Below are 17,313 nucleotides of genomic sequence, written 5' to 3'. Positions count from 1 at the left end.
CATGTTACTGACTGTATAATGAAACTGGATATGATGATGACAGTCATGTGCAAAGCGGTCATGAAAGTAAAGAGGGGCGACTCGTTTTACATGAAACGGACATTCTTTTCTGCATTAGATTCTTGAAAATAGCCTGTCATAGACTCTATACCCTCCACAGACTAGCTGTGTCCAATGTTTGGACATGAGGGAGGGACACTTGGACAGTTAACATTGTGCTGAATTGGGTTGAGATCTGGTGACTGTGAAAGCCATGTCATAACATTTTAAATCATTATCATCCAATTAAGACAACTCAACAATTTGATGCAGGCATTGCCTTATGGCAACAAAATGCATCACAAATGAGGTTCTCTTTTTTTGTTCTTCACCTGTCATTATATTAAGTTAATTCGAGTAATAAGCCTTTTATTGATTTACTACTTTGCAAATACAGAGAAGTAAGGAGTTTTTCATCTGAATTGGTTCAGAGTAAAGAGGTTACCAGAGGGCAGATATAACAGGGTCACCATATTCCTACTTCGTGTAGTGCAGTTTCTGCTCTGTTACCCCAGCCGCACCAATCTGCTTACAAGAATACTGACTGCACTTTTTTGAGTCGTGATCCTTCCCTCCACACAATTAAATGCAAAGGGTGTGACCTTGAATTGCGGATCAGTTCGATATACCCCCCTCCTACTGTCCCCTGAAAGCTGATAACGTCATTACACTCGCATCACAGAGAGCAGCATGCAATTGACTGTTGCGACGTTTAGAACGGACACAGAGATAAACATGCCCTCAAATGTTTTCCTGCTTGCATTTGGAAGTCAGATCAATGCCACTGCCACACACACACTGAGGAATAATCTAGAACCCAATAATGATCTCTCTTTGAGTAATGTTGCTGCAGAGAATATGGCCCAGGATCTTAATGGCCGTGTCAACCCCCCCAACCCCCCCTCGACACTGCATCGAATATATTAGACAAGTGATTTCTCATAATTGCACAAAATACGTGGTGGACTGCATGTCACAAGGTGTTGTCTGTGTATAAAAATGTCCTGACGCAGGTGAAATCGGCCCTGAAACTTGTCTCAGGCTTGGATGGATTTTTTCATCGGTGTCTTAGGTCAGAGCCACATGGGAAATAAACGCAGCTGTGTTAATTGCGCTAATTTGTTATATTTGTAATTGAGTTGAAGTGACAGATTTACTCACAATACAGACATCCTCAATTCAGTTAGTTATACATTTCATTGTGAACTGGTCAGTCTGCCTCACCTTCTCCCTCTTGGAATGGCAGATCTCCTTTTTTCGTTGAGACTGTTTGAAGATGCCGATGGCATTGTGTTATTGCGCTGTTTGCATTGGGAATGCAAAGCAGCGCAGCAGCAGGGCATCCCTCCACATGCAGAGGAAGGTTGGAGTCATCTGACTGCGCTCATTGATTAAATTGGCAGGGACAGGGACTTGGGGTGAAATTAACAAAGAAGCCATTAAGCTGTTGGATTTCTGAGGCAGTTCTTCTGGCTGCGCCTGGCCCAGTCCGTGCATGCAGAGCACTCGTTCTTTCTTTTCTCCCATCTTTTTTCCTGTTGAATGTTAATAATGATACATAAATCCTACTCAATTATTTCATCTAGCAGACATCAAATCGTCCAACCAACAGAATGGGAGAGAATAAATCACAGTTTTTAAAGGCTGAAGCTGTCATTTCCGTAGGAAGCTCTTTGCTGGGTCATTCCTTTAGGATTAAACAATGCACTGTGTACTGTATAATTACAGGGTGGATACATGTTTTAAGTGTATTGTGATTGGCATGTTTATGGAGTGTTGTCTCAGTTAATTATGAGCTTCTTAATTTCCCAACGTGTTAAGGCTTCAACATTAAGTGCCTGCTATTATCTCAGCAGTTTTTTTTAATTCATATCTGTTCACAGGCTTTGAGCTGCTGTACCAGCCAGAGGTGGTGAGGCTGTACTTGTCCCTGCTGACCGAGAGCCAGAACTACAACACACTGGAGGCGGCCGCAGGAGCCCTGCAGAACCTCAGTGCTGGCCACTGGACTGTAAGAAAGACCTCCATGCACACCATGGCCTCTTGGGATAGGAGGGAGATGGGGAAGGGCCTTTACCATCAGTAGAACCAATTATGTGCCAAATAAAACAAAGAGTGCTTTTAAACGAGCAATCCTGTTGTCCAGGGTGGTAGTAGCCTAGTGGGTAACACACTCACCTATGAACCAGAAGACCCGGGTTCAAATCCCACTTACTACCATTGTGTCCCTGAGCAAGACACTTAACCCTGAGTTGCTCCAGGGAGACTGTCCCTGTAACTACTGATTGTAAGTCGCTCTGGATAAGGGCGTCTGATAAATGCTGTAAATGTAAATGTAAATGTAAATGTTGTCAGGCTGGGGAGAATAGTGTTTACCCGTACAGTAAACAGAGGGTTAATCACCCCGGCAAGGTCAGCTCGGGGATTCCCTGTATTTCATCAGACAATTCTATTCTCCATTAGCCTCTTTGCCGCTTTGCGCCCAGTGGCACCTGATTGGCTAACCCCAGCCCTGTTAATTAGTTTGTTAAGTTAGATTAGTGTTTAAAAATCTAAAGCTTCTTTGGGTAAGTAAACAGTTGTTTGCAATATTTAGTGTTTAATGATTTTTGTGTAGAGTTAGCATGGTGAAGTGAAGTGATTGTCGTTGTGAATGCATAGCACACGGTGCCCACAACAAAATGTGTCCTCTGCTTTTAACCATCACTCTTGGTGAGCAGTGGGCAGCCATGATGGGTGCCTGGGGAGCAGTGTGTGGGGACAGTGGCTTGTTCAGTGGCACCTCAGTGGCACCTTGGTCAATCGGAATTTTTTTTATTAGCGTGTTATTTGCTGTTATTTGCTTAACTGATCTATGTAGTTAATAGAAATCTAGTTTTTATTTATTTATTTATTTATTTATTTGGAAATTTGGACCATAATGAATGAACTGTCTTTAAATAACACAGCTATAGTCACCACCGGGACCTGATGGCCAAGCGGTTAAGGAAGCAGTCCCGTAATCAAATTCGTTTCAAATTCCAATCAGTCAAGGTGCCACTGAGTAAAGCACCATCCCCTGCTCACTAAGGGTGATGGGTTAAAAGCAGAAGATATTTTGGGGCTGTGGTGGCCTAGTGGTTAAGGAAGTAGCCCCATAATCAGAAGGTTGTCGGTTCAAATCCCGATCACCAAGGTGCAACTGAGGTGCCACTGAGCAAAGCACCGTCCCTGCACACTGCTCCCCGGGCGCCTGTCATGGCTGGGTTAAAAGCAGAGGACACATTTCGTTGTGTGCTCCATGTGCTTTGCTGCAGTGTATAATGACAATCACTTCACTTCACTTTCACTTCACCACCACAAACATACCCCCTAGCACAACACTTCCATCGCTTATCTTATCGCTGAAGCTTGTCTAAACAGTCAAAGCCCACTCCTGCATGTGCAGCAGTGTAGAACATATTTCCAGCCCATGCCAGCAACGTTTATTATCTACATCAACGTAAAAGACATGAGGGACGCAAACCCCACCGAGGCGTCTCCTGACTGGGAGCACTTGTTTAAATGCCATATATTCTTGCTAGTGGCAGAAGTGTTGTGTTGCATGGGAGTTGCCAGATCGTAGAAAGCAAACATGCAACGGGAACTGAAAATAAGCCCAAAAATAAGTGGCCTTGTTGTAGCATGTGCTTTTCTACTATTCACTGGAGTACAGTTACTTCAACATTTTTTTTTCCATCAGACCTGCTCACAATCTAAATAAACAATTGTACTGTAACCGAAGTAATTATGACTTTATTCTTTTTAAATGCTTTGTGTAATATGCCCATTTGGCAATATTAGGGGAATGGTGGCGCTGCTGATTTGAATGTGATGAGTTACTGTGCGTGACCAGGAACATTTGGTCGTAATGATGCGCTTGGTGTCACACAGGGGCTCAAAAGGACAAAAACACCAAACCTCTGCATTTTGGTAGATTGACATATCATGTCTGATGTCGATAAGAGGCTTTTTGGGGGTCTTTTTGTTGGTTTTAAGCAAACGCTTTCTCATCCTCGCTGTATCGCATGATTCGTTCTCAGAGGCCCACTGCTGCCTTCTAGTGTTGTTGATGGTGTATTACGAAGTTTTAATTACATCTCTGGGGCACAGAGCCCAGCAAATCTCTTTCATGTGAAATGTAAATGTTTTTTGTTCCAGAGAGAAGAACAGAGAATCTTCTGAAGTTTAATGGCTACAAATTAGATGATTTATCATCAAGTAATTTTTTTACTCAACCATGTGAATTACTAAAATAATTTGAAGCATTTTTAGCATTCTGAGCATTTGGTTTGATTACAGCCCTCTGATTTTCTAAGTTAAGGACTTCTTTTCAGCTCTTGTTTTAAATTGTTTTATGGGAACAAGTTTTACATTTTTTCTAATCCGCAACGTTCCATTTCAGTGGTCGAATTACATCCGTGCCACGGTGCGTAAGGAGAAAGGGTTGCCCATCCTGGTGGAGCTGCTGCGATCAGACTCAGACAAGGTGGTGCGAGCTGTGGCCATCGCTCTGCGAAACCTGTCCATTGACCGCCGCAACAAAGACCTGATTGGTAGGATTACCCAGAAGCCTATTTGTACGCTTATGCACAAGCCTCATTTCTTTGTAATTTTGACATATCCCTTCCGTTCTTTCTTTATCTCAGGGAGCTATGCAATGAGGGACTTGGTGAGCAACCTGCCCAGTGGCCAGCAACGGCCAGCCAAGAACCTGGAGGAAGACACGGTGGTTGCCATCCTCAACACCATCCACGAAATAGTGACGGACAGCTCGGAGAACGCCCGCTCGCTCATGACCGCACAGGCCATCGAGAAGCTGGTGGCCATTAACAGGACCAGGTACTCAGATCCACTAGATAAAACCAGGGATTAAATTATGCACCAAGAGGAGGTTTAAAAATGAATTACATTTAAAACCACAGCTTTAATGCCCTCAGGCATTTATTTTAGAATGTCCATCGCTGCTGATGGAGTCTAGAAACTCAGAACCTTGTTGTCTTTTCTGAGAACTGAATGTTCTTGAATGTTCACCTTCAGAGGTCTGTGTAGTTTGTAGTTTGCAGAGCTGCTCCTCTTCCCACAGCAATAATGAGTCGTGCCTGTTCCATTATTGACCACCTCTGGAGAAGACCATGTTAATCAGACAGTCCTGTTCATTTCCTCCAGTGACCTCATTTAGACAAATATTGTTAATCACTGCATCACTCTCCAGCAATGAGACTTCATAATGCGCCATTCAGAATGTTGCTGTCCTCTTTAATTTGATGTGTTATCTTGAGTAAAATATTTACTGTGTACTTCCGAAATGGTAAAAATAGATTTTTTTCTGAAAGCTCGAGATTCACTTTGAAGCAGGAAGCTCTTGCTAATTATCGGTGGGTATAAATGAGCTGGAGGAGGAGGCAGCAAAGGCTACAGGGTTGTGAACTCAAACTGAACTCCTGCAGAAAAAAGCCAGAGTTTCCAGACTCAGAAGTTGAATTGGACTGTGTTTGTGTGTGTGTGTCTTCTCTCACCCGTCTGCCCTGCAGCCAGTCACCACGGGAGACCAAAGCCGCTTCCCATGTGCTGCAGACCGTGTGGAGCTACAAAGAGCTGAGGAACACTCTGACCAAGGATGGCTGGAACAAGACCCACTTCCAGGTAGAGGGTCTCCTCCTGCTGAGTCCTGATACACACTAATCTATAGTTTCTCTATACATAAATACGATCAGTAAAAAATTGTGTTATGCAATCTGACTTGTTTGTTGAGGTGCTGATATTGGACTGTAAACTCTAAGCTCTTGTTCCATCTGAACATTTAACGTTGAATTTAGGGCAAACATCTTCTCAGCTGGGTCTTTGGGAACTTTTTGGGATGGTTTTCTGTTTCAGATTTCGTCCATATTGAGCTGAAACATTAACTGGCAGTTCTGTCTTATTGTGTTCCTGAATGTTTTAGCCCACTGCAGCCAGCACCCCCAAGAGCTCAAAGAGCGGCAAGCCCGGATACGACGACACAACCTTGCCCCTGATGGAGAAGAACCAAGGTCAGTCACTGCGAAACTGAGTGTGTGGCTGCTGTCTATCTGCCAGCGGTTCCACATTAAAGGCTCAGCAGTCGGCAGGGGCTGGTGATGAGGAGGCTTTGAGATCATGGTGTCCTCCTGCTTCCTGGCTCTCACTGTGTCCACCTTCCCCCACTGCTGTCTGAATTGCTCAAGCTCCAAAGAAACAAGCCACCGCAAGATGATAACAGAGCTGAAAATCACTCTCCAACCGCATCAGAGATGTACAAAACACAAACACTTAACATTGACCTTCCTATGTGTCCGATTTCAGCTTTGTGCCCATAAAACATCTCATTGAGAGAGGTGTCACGTGCATGACAGCACTTCTGTACTATATAGTTTTAGTAGGACATATATATGTGTGTGTGTGTGTGTGTGTGTGTATATATATATATATTTGTGTTGCTGCTTTTTTGGTTGCTAACTTTGTTTGCGTACCTGTTGTGTGCAGCTGTCATTCCCATTCTCATTCTCAGCCGAAGGCAGCTGATTGCTTACAAGTGCACCAGCGTACTGCCTGAAAGCATCTACAGCAGTGTTCATTTTGACTTTAGTCCTAGTCTTCTGACTAAAGAGCACTGTAATTGGTTTCCACATGACTGAAATAAGAAAACGGAAAACTTAAATTACAATGTTCTAAACGTTCAAAGGACAATTAGAATTCAACATAATTAGTTCTAAAGATAAAATGACAACATCAAGCATTTGAATCTGTAGTATTTTGCCCTGTCTAGTGGTGTGTTTTAGAGAAAGTTTTGTTATTTAAGGCTTACATTTTATTATACAGGGTTTATCAACAAAATGAACACTGATCTGTTAGACCAAAAAATCTAAGAACGCATGAGGGGTTTTATTGAAAATAGGAATGTAAATGCTTTTCAGGCAGCAAGAAAAGTGGCTGTGGGGATATGATTCCTATGGATGAGCTTGGGCCAGGTAAGACGGACGTTGCACAACTTCAGAAATCAGAACGAGGCAGCCACCACCATTAATGTTTTTTTTCTGTTGGGTAATCATTTGATTATTTCTGTCCTTTTTTTATTACTTTAAGAATTAACAAGTCTGTTGAAACTCAGATGCTGTCTGCGGGACCCCTCTTTTAACAAGATGTTTGTATTAGAATGGGCACTTTTATAGATCAATTTCAATAATAATCTTAGATGAATTACAATAATAATTTTAAAAAGTATGAGGGGAACCATGATTGAGCCCAGATTGGTTTCCCACTTTGTTTTATATCCCAAACACACATTATTCACTCTCCAACACTGCGACGAGTGTGTGTCTGTTCCACTGGTCAGAGTGCACTCTCTAGGCTGGATGCTGTCAGGATGCTTCCCAATCTCTGCCTTAAGTCTCCTCGTTTCCCAGTCTGTACCAGGCCTCTGTCAGGCCCTGACTGACAGTAATTGGACAAAAGTGCTGGGCTGACACAACGGAGGGAGGCCAGGGAGCGTAGAGTTTGGATATAAACCCAAGAGTACACTCCTGTGGACTGGCTCATATACACACACACACACAAACATACATGCACGCACACTATGCATCTCTGTTCCCGACATGCCTCCACTCTCTTTTGTCATTACCCATCACAGTGAAAACAGGCCTGTTGACTTCTGCTCCAGAGCTCTTATGCCAGGATGGCCTATCACTACAGCTAATTTCTAGCAGGACCCTGTTGAGTCTGGCTGTTATTTTATTTACAAGGCTAGACGAGGAAGAGCTCCTTATTCTGTATGCTGTTGTTTAGCATTATTGTGTGCAGTTTAATGAGTCTGAATGCAGAATGCTGCAACAACCAGAAATCTGTGCTTCCCAGATGGCTATTCCACTATTGACCAGAGGGACAAGGAATGCAAATATAAGAGCAGTGATGGCACAGGCGATGTCACAGAACGGGAACCTTTAAAGGTGAGAGTGTGCATTCATGTATGTATGTGTGAGTATTCTTTTTATTCAATAATACTAATTAAAAAATTAATAAACATGACATTATTAAACACTATTAAATATTAAATAATTTATATATATTTTTATAGCATAATACTATAAAAATACTATACACATAATTACTATATCTTCCATCATATTTTGTATAGTAAACATAGAAAAACATGTTGGAAAGTACAGTTTTTGAAGCAGTTTCTTGCCGTCAGTGGCTACAGCCTGCAGTTTTGCTAATGTGAGCCAATTTGCCAGCCGCAGATCTGAAACGGTAGATAATTGAGTGTTAAGCTTTGTGATTTTAAAGTCATTAATCTTGCTATGATTAAGAGACTCCGACTATCTTCTCTGCTGCCCCCTCATGTAGGTGACCCCCATTTTTGGCTGCAGAGAATAGGCCACTTATCAAGGGCTTTGTCGCCTATTGTTTCACATTATTAAGTTCACAGTGATTTGCACTTGACCTTGAATAGTGATTAGTGGGCTCTTAAATTGTTGCGTAGTTTGGCCCCAGGAGGAACCGTCTTTAGTGTTGCACAACATTGTGACACTGCAAATTGTTAGGAATGCAGTTACGGGATTTATGTCACTCCTTTTTCCCTAACTTCCCTTTCTTTTAAGGAATTGTGGTGACTTTCAGATTTCCCTTCTTCAGAGTTTAGAACTTTTCAGTAGCCCTGGTTATACTTGCCTTTTAATCTTTATGTACATATGATACATATCTGCTCGGTGTGTTGTGTTGGTTTTGCAAATTCTTGCACTATGGGCACTACTTTCAAACTAGTGTTTGTTGGGCTTCTTTGTGCTAAATAAGTAAAACAGGAAAGAACCACATTGTAGATGTTTGTATGATGTTAATGATGACTGAAAGCTCTCACACACGCTACTTGTTCATTTAAACCCGCACCTGTGGAAACAGCACAAAACAACATTAACTCCTCCCACAACATGACTGTGTTTCCCTAAACCCCCATCAGCCCCTGCCTTAAAGGAGCCACCTAGAACGTATGCAAACCTTGAGAGACTCATTTCCTCACCCATGCCCAGAAAAATTTACCTCCTGCAGTCCGCCTATCGCCCCAGATCTACAGAGGATGCCATCTCCCATGTTCACATGGACAAGATTGTTGTTTGTTGACTATAGTTCAGCATTTCACTTCTTCACCGGCAGACCACAGTTGGTGAGAACTGGGAGCTATATAACCAGCAGAATCACCCTCAATACAGGAGCTCTGCAAGGGTGTGTACTTAGTCCCTTGCTGTACTCTATCTACACTCATGGTGGAGATGGGGTTCATCTCAAACAACGATGAGGCGGCCTACATGGAAGAGGTAGAGAACCTCACATTGTGGTGTCAGGAAAACAACCGCCAGCAGGAGACAGCAACTGAACTACATGCCCCTCAACATCAGTGGGACTCCAGTGGACAAGGTGAGCAGCTTCAAGTACCACATCTGTCCCCACATCTCAGAGGACCTGACGTGGTCTGAAAACATCCAGATTAGGTCCAAAAGGGGAAAAAAGGCCTGTACCACCTGAGACAGCTATGAAAATTCATGGTAACAGCTTGGTAACAGCTTTGTCCAGGATTGCTAAGCCCAACAGAGGGTGATCAATGTGGTGGAACACTGATGCAGGTCACCTCTTCCAATTATGATAAAATGGAATCACTGGCACCTCAGTGGCACCTTGGCTGTTCAGGATTTGCACCAGCAACCTTCTGATTACAGGTCCACCACCTTACACACTAGGCCACCACTTGCTAGTGGGATCTTGAGAATGGTAAGGAAACAGCCCAGAATTAAATGGGGGGAGCTAGTAAATGGACTGAAGAGAGCTGGGACAGCAGTAACAAAGATTACAATTAGTAACACACTATGTAGTCAATTTTTATAATCCCGCAGCACTTGAAATGTCCCCCTGCTTAATCCAGCACGTGTCCAGGCCCATCTTCAGTCTGATGAGACCATCTGGATAACCCAAAGGAGGACTAGGAGAATGTCATGTCATGTTTGGAGCAAGAAGAATTGCATCCAAAGAACATTACCCACTGTGAATCATGGGGGTGGAAACATTATGAAACATTTATGTATTTTCAGATTTTGGGCAACAACCTCCTTCCATCAGTGAGAGAATTGAAGATGAAATGTGGCTGGATCTTCCAGCATGACAATGATCCCAAACACATAGCCCAGGAAACAAAGAAGTGGCTACAGAAAAAGCATTACAAGGTTCTGGAGTGGCCAAGCCAGTCTTCAAACCTCAATCCAATAGAGAATGTGTGCCCAGCGACAGCCCCAAAACATCACAGCTATTGAGAAGTTCTGCATGGAAGAATGGGCCAAAATACCAGCTACAGTGCAAACTTGGTGAAGACCTACAGGAAAATTTTGACCTTTGTCATTACCAACCAAGGTTACATTACAAAGTGTTGAGGTGAAATTTTGCTATTGACTATTATACAAATAAATTCTTTAAAAATCATGCAATGTGATTACCTGGATTTTTTACATTCTCTCTCACAATTGAAGTGTACCTATAATGAAATTTGCTGGCCTCTAGCATCTTTCTTAATCGGACAACTTGCACAATCTGTAGCTGCACTATTGGTTGCCCCATTGTGTCTTTGTATTTATGTAAAGCTTAAGAATTCATTTGTACTTACACTAGTGCATAGTGCTGTACTTAGAGATGGTACAAAAGTAGTTCCCAGTGTACCAATCAGATGTAATACCATCTTGATCTATGGAGCTGATAGACAAGATTATAGAGTATCTATGTGGTGTTGTCACAAGATCGTAACCTCCTGTCAGTCTAGTTGAAAATACCTCCTCCTGGTTATTAACAGGTAGACAAATTATTTTTTAGCTTACAATAGAGGTTGACAGGGAGCCACTCGATTTTTAGCAATCCTCACACATTCAAGGTTGGCCGTTCGAATCTTTGCTTGGACCTTGCATGCTGTCCCTGTGTTGTCGCAGGTTTCCTCCAGGGACTCCAGTTTTCTCCTGTCTTCCAAGGGCAAAGTGAATTTGCCAACTTTGAATTGTCCGTAGGCATTATCTGAGCAGGACTAAGCAATTATGGAAAATGAGAGAAAGGTTGACCGCTCACAGGTGATATACTGCCCCCTATTTGATAGCCTATAAATTGATCTAAATTAGAGCACAATTTGAATAGTAAATAAATAAATGATAAATTGGAAAATGCTACACTTGTTCACCCTTTGTAGAGCATTATCTCGATTTCAACCGAAATTTTAGTCAAACATTCTGTACTAATATTTGCAGGGGATGCATTTTTAATGAATGCTGTATGGTCATGTATTCTTGATATCAGCCCTCTAGATTTAAAGGGTGACATCCAAGCTTGATAGTGAGGGAAACTAGGTTCAAGACACTGAAGGTCATTACATGTCACAGTGTTAATTAGTCATTTTGTTCAGAAGATAGTCAGAATACTCGGTTTTCCTGGTGATAGATAAGGATGTGTGAACAAGCGCTGATCCTTCAGAAAGCGAGCAAAGCTACTCACCTGTCTGCACTTGTATTTGCTTGGAAAGGACAAGTATAACCAGGCTGTTACATGTGCCACAAAGGTCTCTGAAGTTAAAGGTCTGTGGTCTGAGAGGCATTGTTAAGCGGTCTGTTTTAGCAGTGGTCTTTGTGTTAAAATTTGTTCCACCACAGCAGCCACGGCTCAATCTCCACTGCAGACCTTGCTCTCACTTTTGCCCGTTCCACTCCCCTTAGTCTTTATATTTTTGCATGCTGTATTTTTTTAATTTAATGTATGACTTACTAAATCTGCTCTCCCTCTCTCAGAACTAACACTGGATCCCGACTCCTCTTTTCTTACGTTTAACTCTTGTTTTGCTGATAACCCTTCTCCCCCGTTGATGCAGAATGACACAAATAGGAAACACTATATGAGGAGTAACAGGCCTGGAGTCAGTCTGGTGGACGCTTGTGATGTTAAACCACAGCCTGTTGACTCCTGGGTCTAAGTGCATGCATGGTAGGTCTTTATGTGTTTGATTTTGTTTGTGGTGTTTTGGTTGCTTTTGTCACAAATTCATTGTCCTTAACTTTCAAGCTCACCCCTTTCCTTTTTGTTGCCGTGCCTAATCCAGAGTAGTTGGCTAGTGAATGTACAGTTCTGAAAAGCATTTTAATGTGCTTGCAATCAATGGGTTGATGCATCAAATTTATATGTATGCAAATCAAGTTGCTCTGTATGATGTCAAACAAAAAACAACCCCCCTTGACTATTTCGTGTGAAATTAATCAACAAAGGCACTGTGTGAGATTCGGCACCACTCAGCACCATCCAGAATGCATTTCTCCTGTGGGAGTCCTAATAAGCAGTAGTCACAAGGACCTTCTCTGCTCTTATCTGCATTCGTCCCACACACACTTCCTGTGGATGGCTGTGAAGGGGCCTGATTAAACACGCCATGTCTGGCTGAGTGCTCTGGGTTCCCCACACTGGTGTTGGGCTTGCTCCTGCTTAAGCTTTCCACCCCCACTGCCCCATCCCATGTCCTGTCTCCATCTTTTGTACCACATGTCTAGGTCTGTCATGTCTGTCTGTCGGACCTTTCAGAAACATCACATTTCTCCTACTTTAGTCGGCTCCCTAACATCATTGTAACATGGGTGGTAGGGGATTGTATGGTTGTACGTTTCTTTATTTTGGTACGAACATTCCTTATTAACATTATGTTTCATATAGCATAAAAATATTTTTGTTTTGTAATGAAAAACACTATACCATGTGACGCACGGTTCATAGCATTTTTGGGAATATCATCTGAATGAGCTCTTAGGTAGATATTTTAACTAAACTATTCAGAAAACAAAAGCAAAACCAGATCATCTCACTGTCACTTTACGTCTGAGCCTCTTCAAATATGCATAATTGGAAGCTTTAGTTGACAGATTTATTGTGATTTATTTGAGTGGTTGTTTGCAGAATTTGCAATAAATTGGTTAAATGGCTTTATCAATCAATAGTCCTACTAATTATGTATAATATTTAGATACTAATATTGATTGGGTGAATTGGCGTGAAATAATTTCAGTGCTTGCTTTCTGCATGTTCTTATTAGAAAGGAACGCTCATGGATAGATTATTGGGGATGTTGAGCACACTGCTGCGATTAACTTGGGATAAGAACATGCATTGGGATAACAACAATCTGCATTTAATATCGAATCATCTTGCCTCACGGATTCAAGATCATTTTTGTCTCATGACAATCATCTCCCTTTCAGCCATTATTTTCACAGTGACCTTTAAATTCATTTTATGTGTATGCCATGTGTCAAGCATGTTTGGAAATCTCATTTGATTGTCTTTCTTAACTGTTTGTACTGGATAAGGAGCCCAGAAAGCAGGTATTTTAAAAACGATTTTTCTTTCTTATTTTGATGATCAAATCCAAGACATGTTCTAAAAGATTTTTACCATGCTGTTTCCCAGGCTTAAATCACAACCGTGCAACATGTCGAGCAGAAGAGGATCTCACGTCACCACTGCCATTATCCATGGAGCTCGTTTCAGTGTTGACTCATCATCAGACTTGTAGAAAGAAACAGAGACAAAAGAAACTCATTCAGCAGCCAGCGTTTTCAGCGTTAACAAACGAAAAGAGAGAAACAGCAAAGAGTTTGCATATCTACATTCCCACTGGACATGGACACTCGCGGCGTGGACGGACAAGTGCTTAAGGACAAGTGATCACAGTTGGGAAGGAGGTTCAGATGACTGGAAGACTGGAAGAGTAAAGAAGGTGACGTGTACGTTGTTGTACGAAAATGAAGCAGAATGGAATGGGCGAGGCCCGGAAAGGAAACAAAACCTTTGTTTTTGACCTGTTTATTTTTACAGAGGCACTGTGATTATATTTGTGGGGAAAAATATTCTGGTTTCTGTTTTGTCATGATTGTGTTTTGGTTGGGGTGTTGGGGTTTGGTTGAGGGAACACTGGTGTGGATGCTTTTTGGTTTGATTTGGTGAGTGAACAAAACAATGCCAGAGGACACGCTAATGCCATGTCATAAACACACTTTGCATACATTGCTCTTGCTCTGTGTTTAATTTGTTTCTGTTTAATACGGTCTGTATTGTGTGGAGTCTTCAGAGCACTTTCATAAGAACGTTATTCACCTGCAGCAGGATGTCGCTGCAGTACAGAGAGGAGCTAGTGCTCTGGCATAAGTGCTATTGGTTTTACATCAACACTGAGAGTCTGGAATTTGATTTTAATTCATGTGTTTCACTAATTTTCAGGAATCCTGGTTGCTTGCAATTTCTTTGGCTGGGGGAAAAAACAACTTGGTTTTGTATGCAGTTGGTCTAAAAAAAGCGAAGAGGTTGTGCACAGCCATGTTGTCAAAGAGCAGAAAGCATTTTATTTTTTGGTTGCAATTGTAAATGTATATTAGATTGTAAAGCAGAAAAAAACACACAATTTGATGCTCTTTATACGTTGTCAGGTGTTTGTCCATAACAGTTTGTTTTTTGATGGGTAAAGCGTTGCCATGCTTGTAAAGAGAAATATTCACTTATAAGTATAATGATTATCAAACCAGAGTCACACTAATCATTTATTTATATTTTTTAAGTGGTTTAAAAAAAACAAGAGGTGAGAATTTTCTGCTTGTGTCCGAGGGAGCACATTTTGAACCGGCGACAAGGTTGCCAAATGTTTGTGGCTAGCAGAAGGGGTTATGCAAGCACTGACATGCAGGGGGGCTTCACGGGGATAGACATTTCACCGCTGTTCTACAGTATACAGCTACAGTAAAATGTGCTTTTGATTCCATCAGTGCATCTTTTGAAAACTATCTGAAGAAAGCATGACAAAAAGATGATGTTTTCTTATATCTGAGTACCAGTTTTTGTGGTGTTTTCTAGATATTGAGCCTTTTGTCTCATGAACAAGACAGAAAACAGGACTGTATCTAAATGTATACCATGACCGTATTTAAAACATTTTTATAAAAGCTCGTTTAGCATTATCTCTTACAGGAGAAGGTGCATTGCAGACCAGAAGGTCACCAAGGTCATTATGAAGTGACAAGAGGAAGGCAAATAACACGTACTGTATATGTTGTCCTCAAACAGGTCTGTAGTTATGTGATCCTAACCCAGTCTATCTCACAACAGCTTAGTTCATATGTCAGCTTAGGCAAACGGCATGTGCCTGAATCTTTTTTTTTGTTTTGTTATTCGGTCCTTTTCTTCCTATGTGATGTGACTTTACAAAGCTTGCCGTTTTTACCTAGTGTTAACAGAGACTTATAATAAAGAGTATGTGTTCTAACTTTAATTTTTGATAGAAGAAATATCTAATATTTCCATGTGATGGTCTACGGTCCCGTGTGCCCTCATCTGTAAACTCATCTCTGACTGTCTATTCCTGACTGCCTTTTTGCAGTACACAACCAAAGGATTTTGGTGCTGTACTCGTGTACAGTGCTTATGAGAGTGGTCTGGGGAGGGAGGGGTGGGGCTCTGTGTGTGGAAATATGACCAGATTGTATATAATTCTAAAGTAATGATAATAAGAGTGTGGACCTGTCACAAGAAACAAAAAATGGAGGACCTGCCGATCTAAGCTAGGTGGAAACTACCTTTGTAGATATCACAAAATAAAGGCGTCAAAATACAAGTCAACTGTACAACTCGGTAGCAAATGTGTTTGTAACTATCATGTGCCTTAACCTTTTTTCCATGTTAGATCGAATCAGAATAACGACGTGTTTTATATGCTCTCTCTGTTGTTCCCCTTTCATCCACTTCATGCCATCCTCACCCTGTCTTTCTCCATTTCTCTTTTACTCTATCTTTCTCAAGCACACACACACATACACAGACACACAGTTGCTCTCTCTCTCTTTCACACACACTCATTTTGTCCTAAGTGTAGTCTAGACCTTTGGTGGGTTTTGCCATGTATCACATTGTATTATAAACTTTTAAAAAATAGAGACATTTAAGAAAAAAATGGGTTTGATTTAATAGAAGAGTAAGTTGTTAATGCTTCGGTTGCGTTCAACACAATGCCACAGTTACAGAATGTATTATGTTAATTTTACTAATACCCAGAGGCAAGTATTGCTCTTGTTGAAATAAAGGAAAAATACAGGTTGTAGAGTATCAATTTGGTGTGTTTTCAATAAATCATGCCTGGAAAAATATATATTGTTTTTTGTTGACTTTGCATTCCATAATGTAAGGGTAATGATTTATTTCGATCAGAGTGGATGCCCTATTTCTGATCTAATGTAGAAAAGGAGGGATGTTGAAATTATCCTAAATTAAAGAGGATTGTGCTGATCCCTGACATGTAAACCATGGATAATATTATTATTATTTTTAAATACAGAATATGAAATACTTAACTCCTAATGTTCTGTAATCAGAATCAAACATAAGCTTTATGCTCTAAATTCAAGTTACAACTGAAAGGGTACCATTAGGCCCATTGAGATAGCTTGGGGATAATAAAAACATATACTTTATAGCTGCTTAAACCAAGAACACTAGCCCGATGTTGAACCCTTTCTAAATTGTCCATTTTGAGACGTGAGCATTGTAGTGGGGATAAAGGGCAGGGTGGGGGAGAAAGGCCGGGAATGGAGGCTGGATGGAGAGGGCTACGCGCCTGATGCCATGCTACAAGCTCGCTCACACACTCAGCGTCCAGAACTGCTTATTCTTAACTATACAGCATTCACTTACACACACATGATCACCAAGTGCTATTGGACAAAAGGGGCAGACAACTGTCATTCTATTAAGATACTGAATGAATAATAATAAAGTTAAGTGATTGTGATGCACAGCACAGCACACGGTGACGCACAACGAAATGGTTCCCCTATTTTTAACCATCACCCTGAGTGAGCAGTGGGCGGCCATGACAGGGACCCAGGGAGCAGTGTGTGGGGACGGTGCTTTGCTCAGTGGCACCTCAGTGACAACTTAGTGGCATGGCATTTGAACCGGCAACCTTCTGATTATTGGGTCTCTTTCTTAACCACTAGGCCACCACTGCACCATTTTCATATTAGTATTCAAGTCAGCTCATTTTTTACACTTGTTCATCACTGTGATTTCTTGACAGTAATTAACAAAATAACACAAAAGGCAACAACAGTACATTCAACAGAGTCGTGATGTCATTTTCGAATCTCTGACCGTAGTAAAGCATCCCAATTACTGTTCCAAGATGTAAAGCAGTCAGTA

At 41.5% G+C, this 17,313-nt stretch overlaps 1 protein-coding gene across 12 annotated transcripts in view; it reads left to right on the top strand.

Moving 5' to 3' along the window:
• The window catches only part of arvcfb (ARVCF delta catenin family member b), a 156,926-nt gene extending 140,662 nt beyond the window's left edge, over nt 1-16,264 (top strand). For 8 of the 12 annotated variants that reach the window (XM_028996635.1, XM_028996633.1, XM_028996632.1 and 5 more), the window contains 9 exons: nt 1,923-2,050; nt 4,463-4,613; nt 4,707-4,899; nt 5,592-5,703; nt 6,002-6,089; nt 6,993-7,046; nt 7,930-8,021; nt 11,960-12,072; nt 13,540-16,264. In XM_028996635.1, the coding sequence (XP_028852468.1) occupies nt 1,923-2,050; nt 4,463-4,613; nt 4,707-4,899; nt 5,592-5,703; nt 6,002-6,089; nt 6,993-7,046; nt 7,930-8,021; nt 11,960-12,061 (920 nt within the window). In that variant the 3' untranslated portion in view covers nt 12,062-12,072; nt 13,540-16,264. Of the gene's footprint in view, nt 1-1,922; nt 2,051-4,462; nt 4,614-4,706; nt 4,900-5,591; nt 5,704-6,001; nt 6,090-6,992; nt 7,047-7,929; nt 8,022-11,959; nt 12,073-13,439; nt 13,455-13,539 lie in introns of all 12 variants that reach the window. The other 4 variants (XM_028996624.1, XM_028996626.1, XM_028996629.1 and 1 more) reach the window with 4 other exon arrangements.
• The last annotated feature ends 1,049 nt before the right edge of the window (nt 16,265-17,313 follow it).

This window comes from Denticeps clupeoides, chromosome 11 (genome assembly GCF_900700375.1).
Source record: "Denticeps clupeoides chromosome 11, fDenClu1.1, whole genome shotgun sequence".
Lineage (NCBI taxonomy): Eukaryota > Metazoa > Chordata > Actinopteri > Clupeiformes > Denticipitidae > Denticeps > Denticeps clupeoides.
The sequence above is the reverse complement of the archived record's forward strand: the minus strand, read 5'-3'. Positions and strand labels throughout refer to the sequence as shown.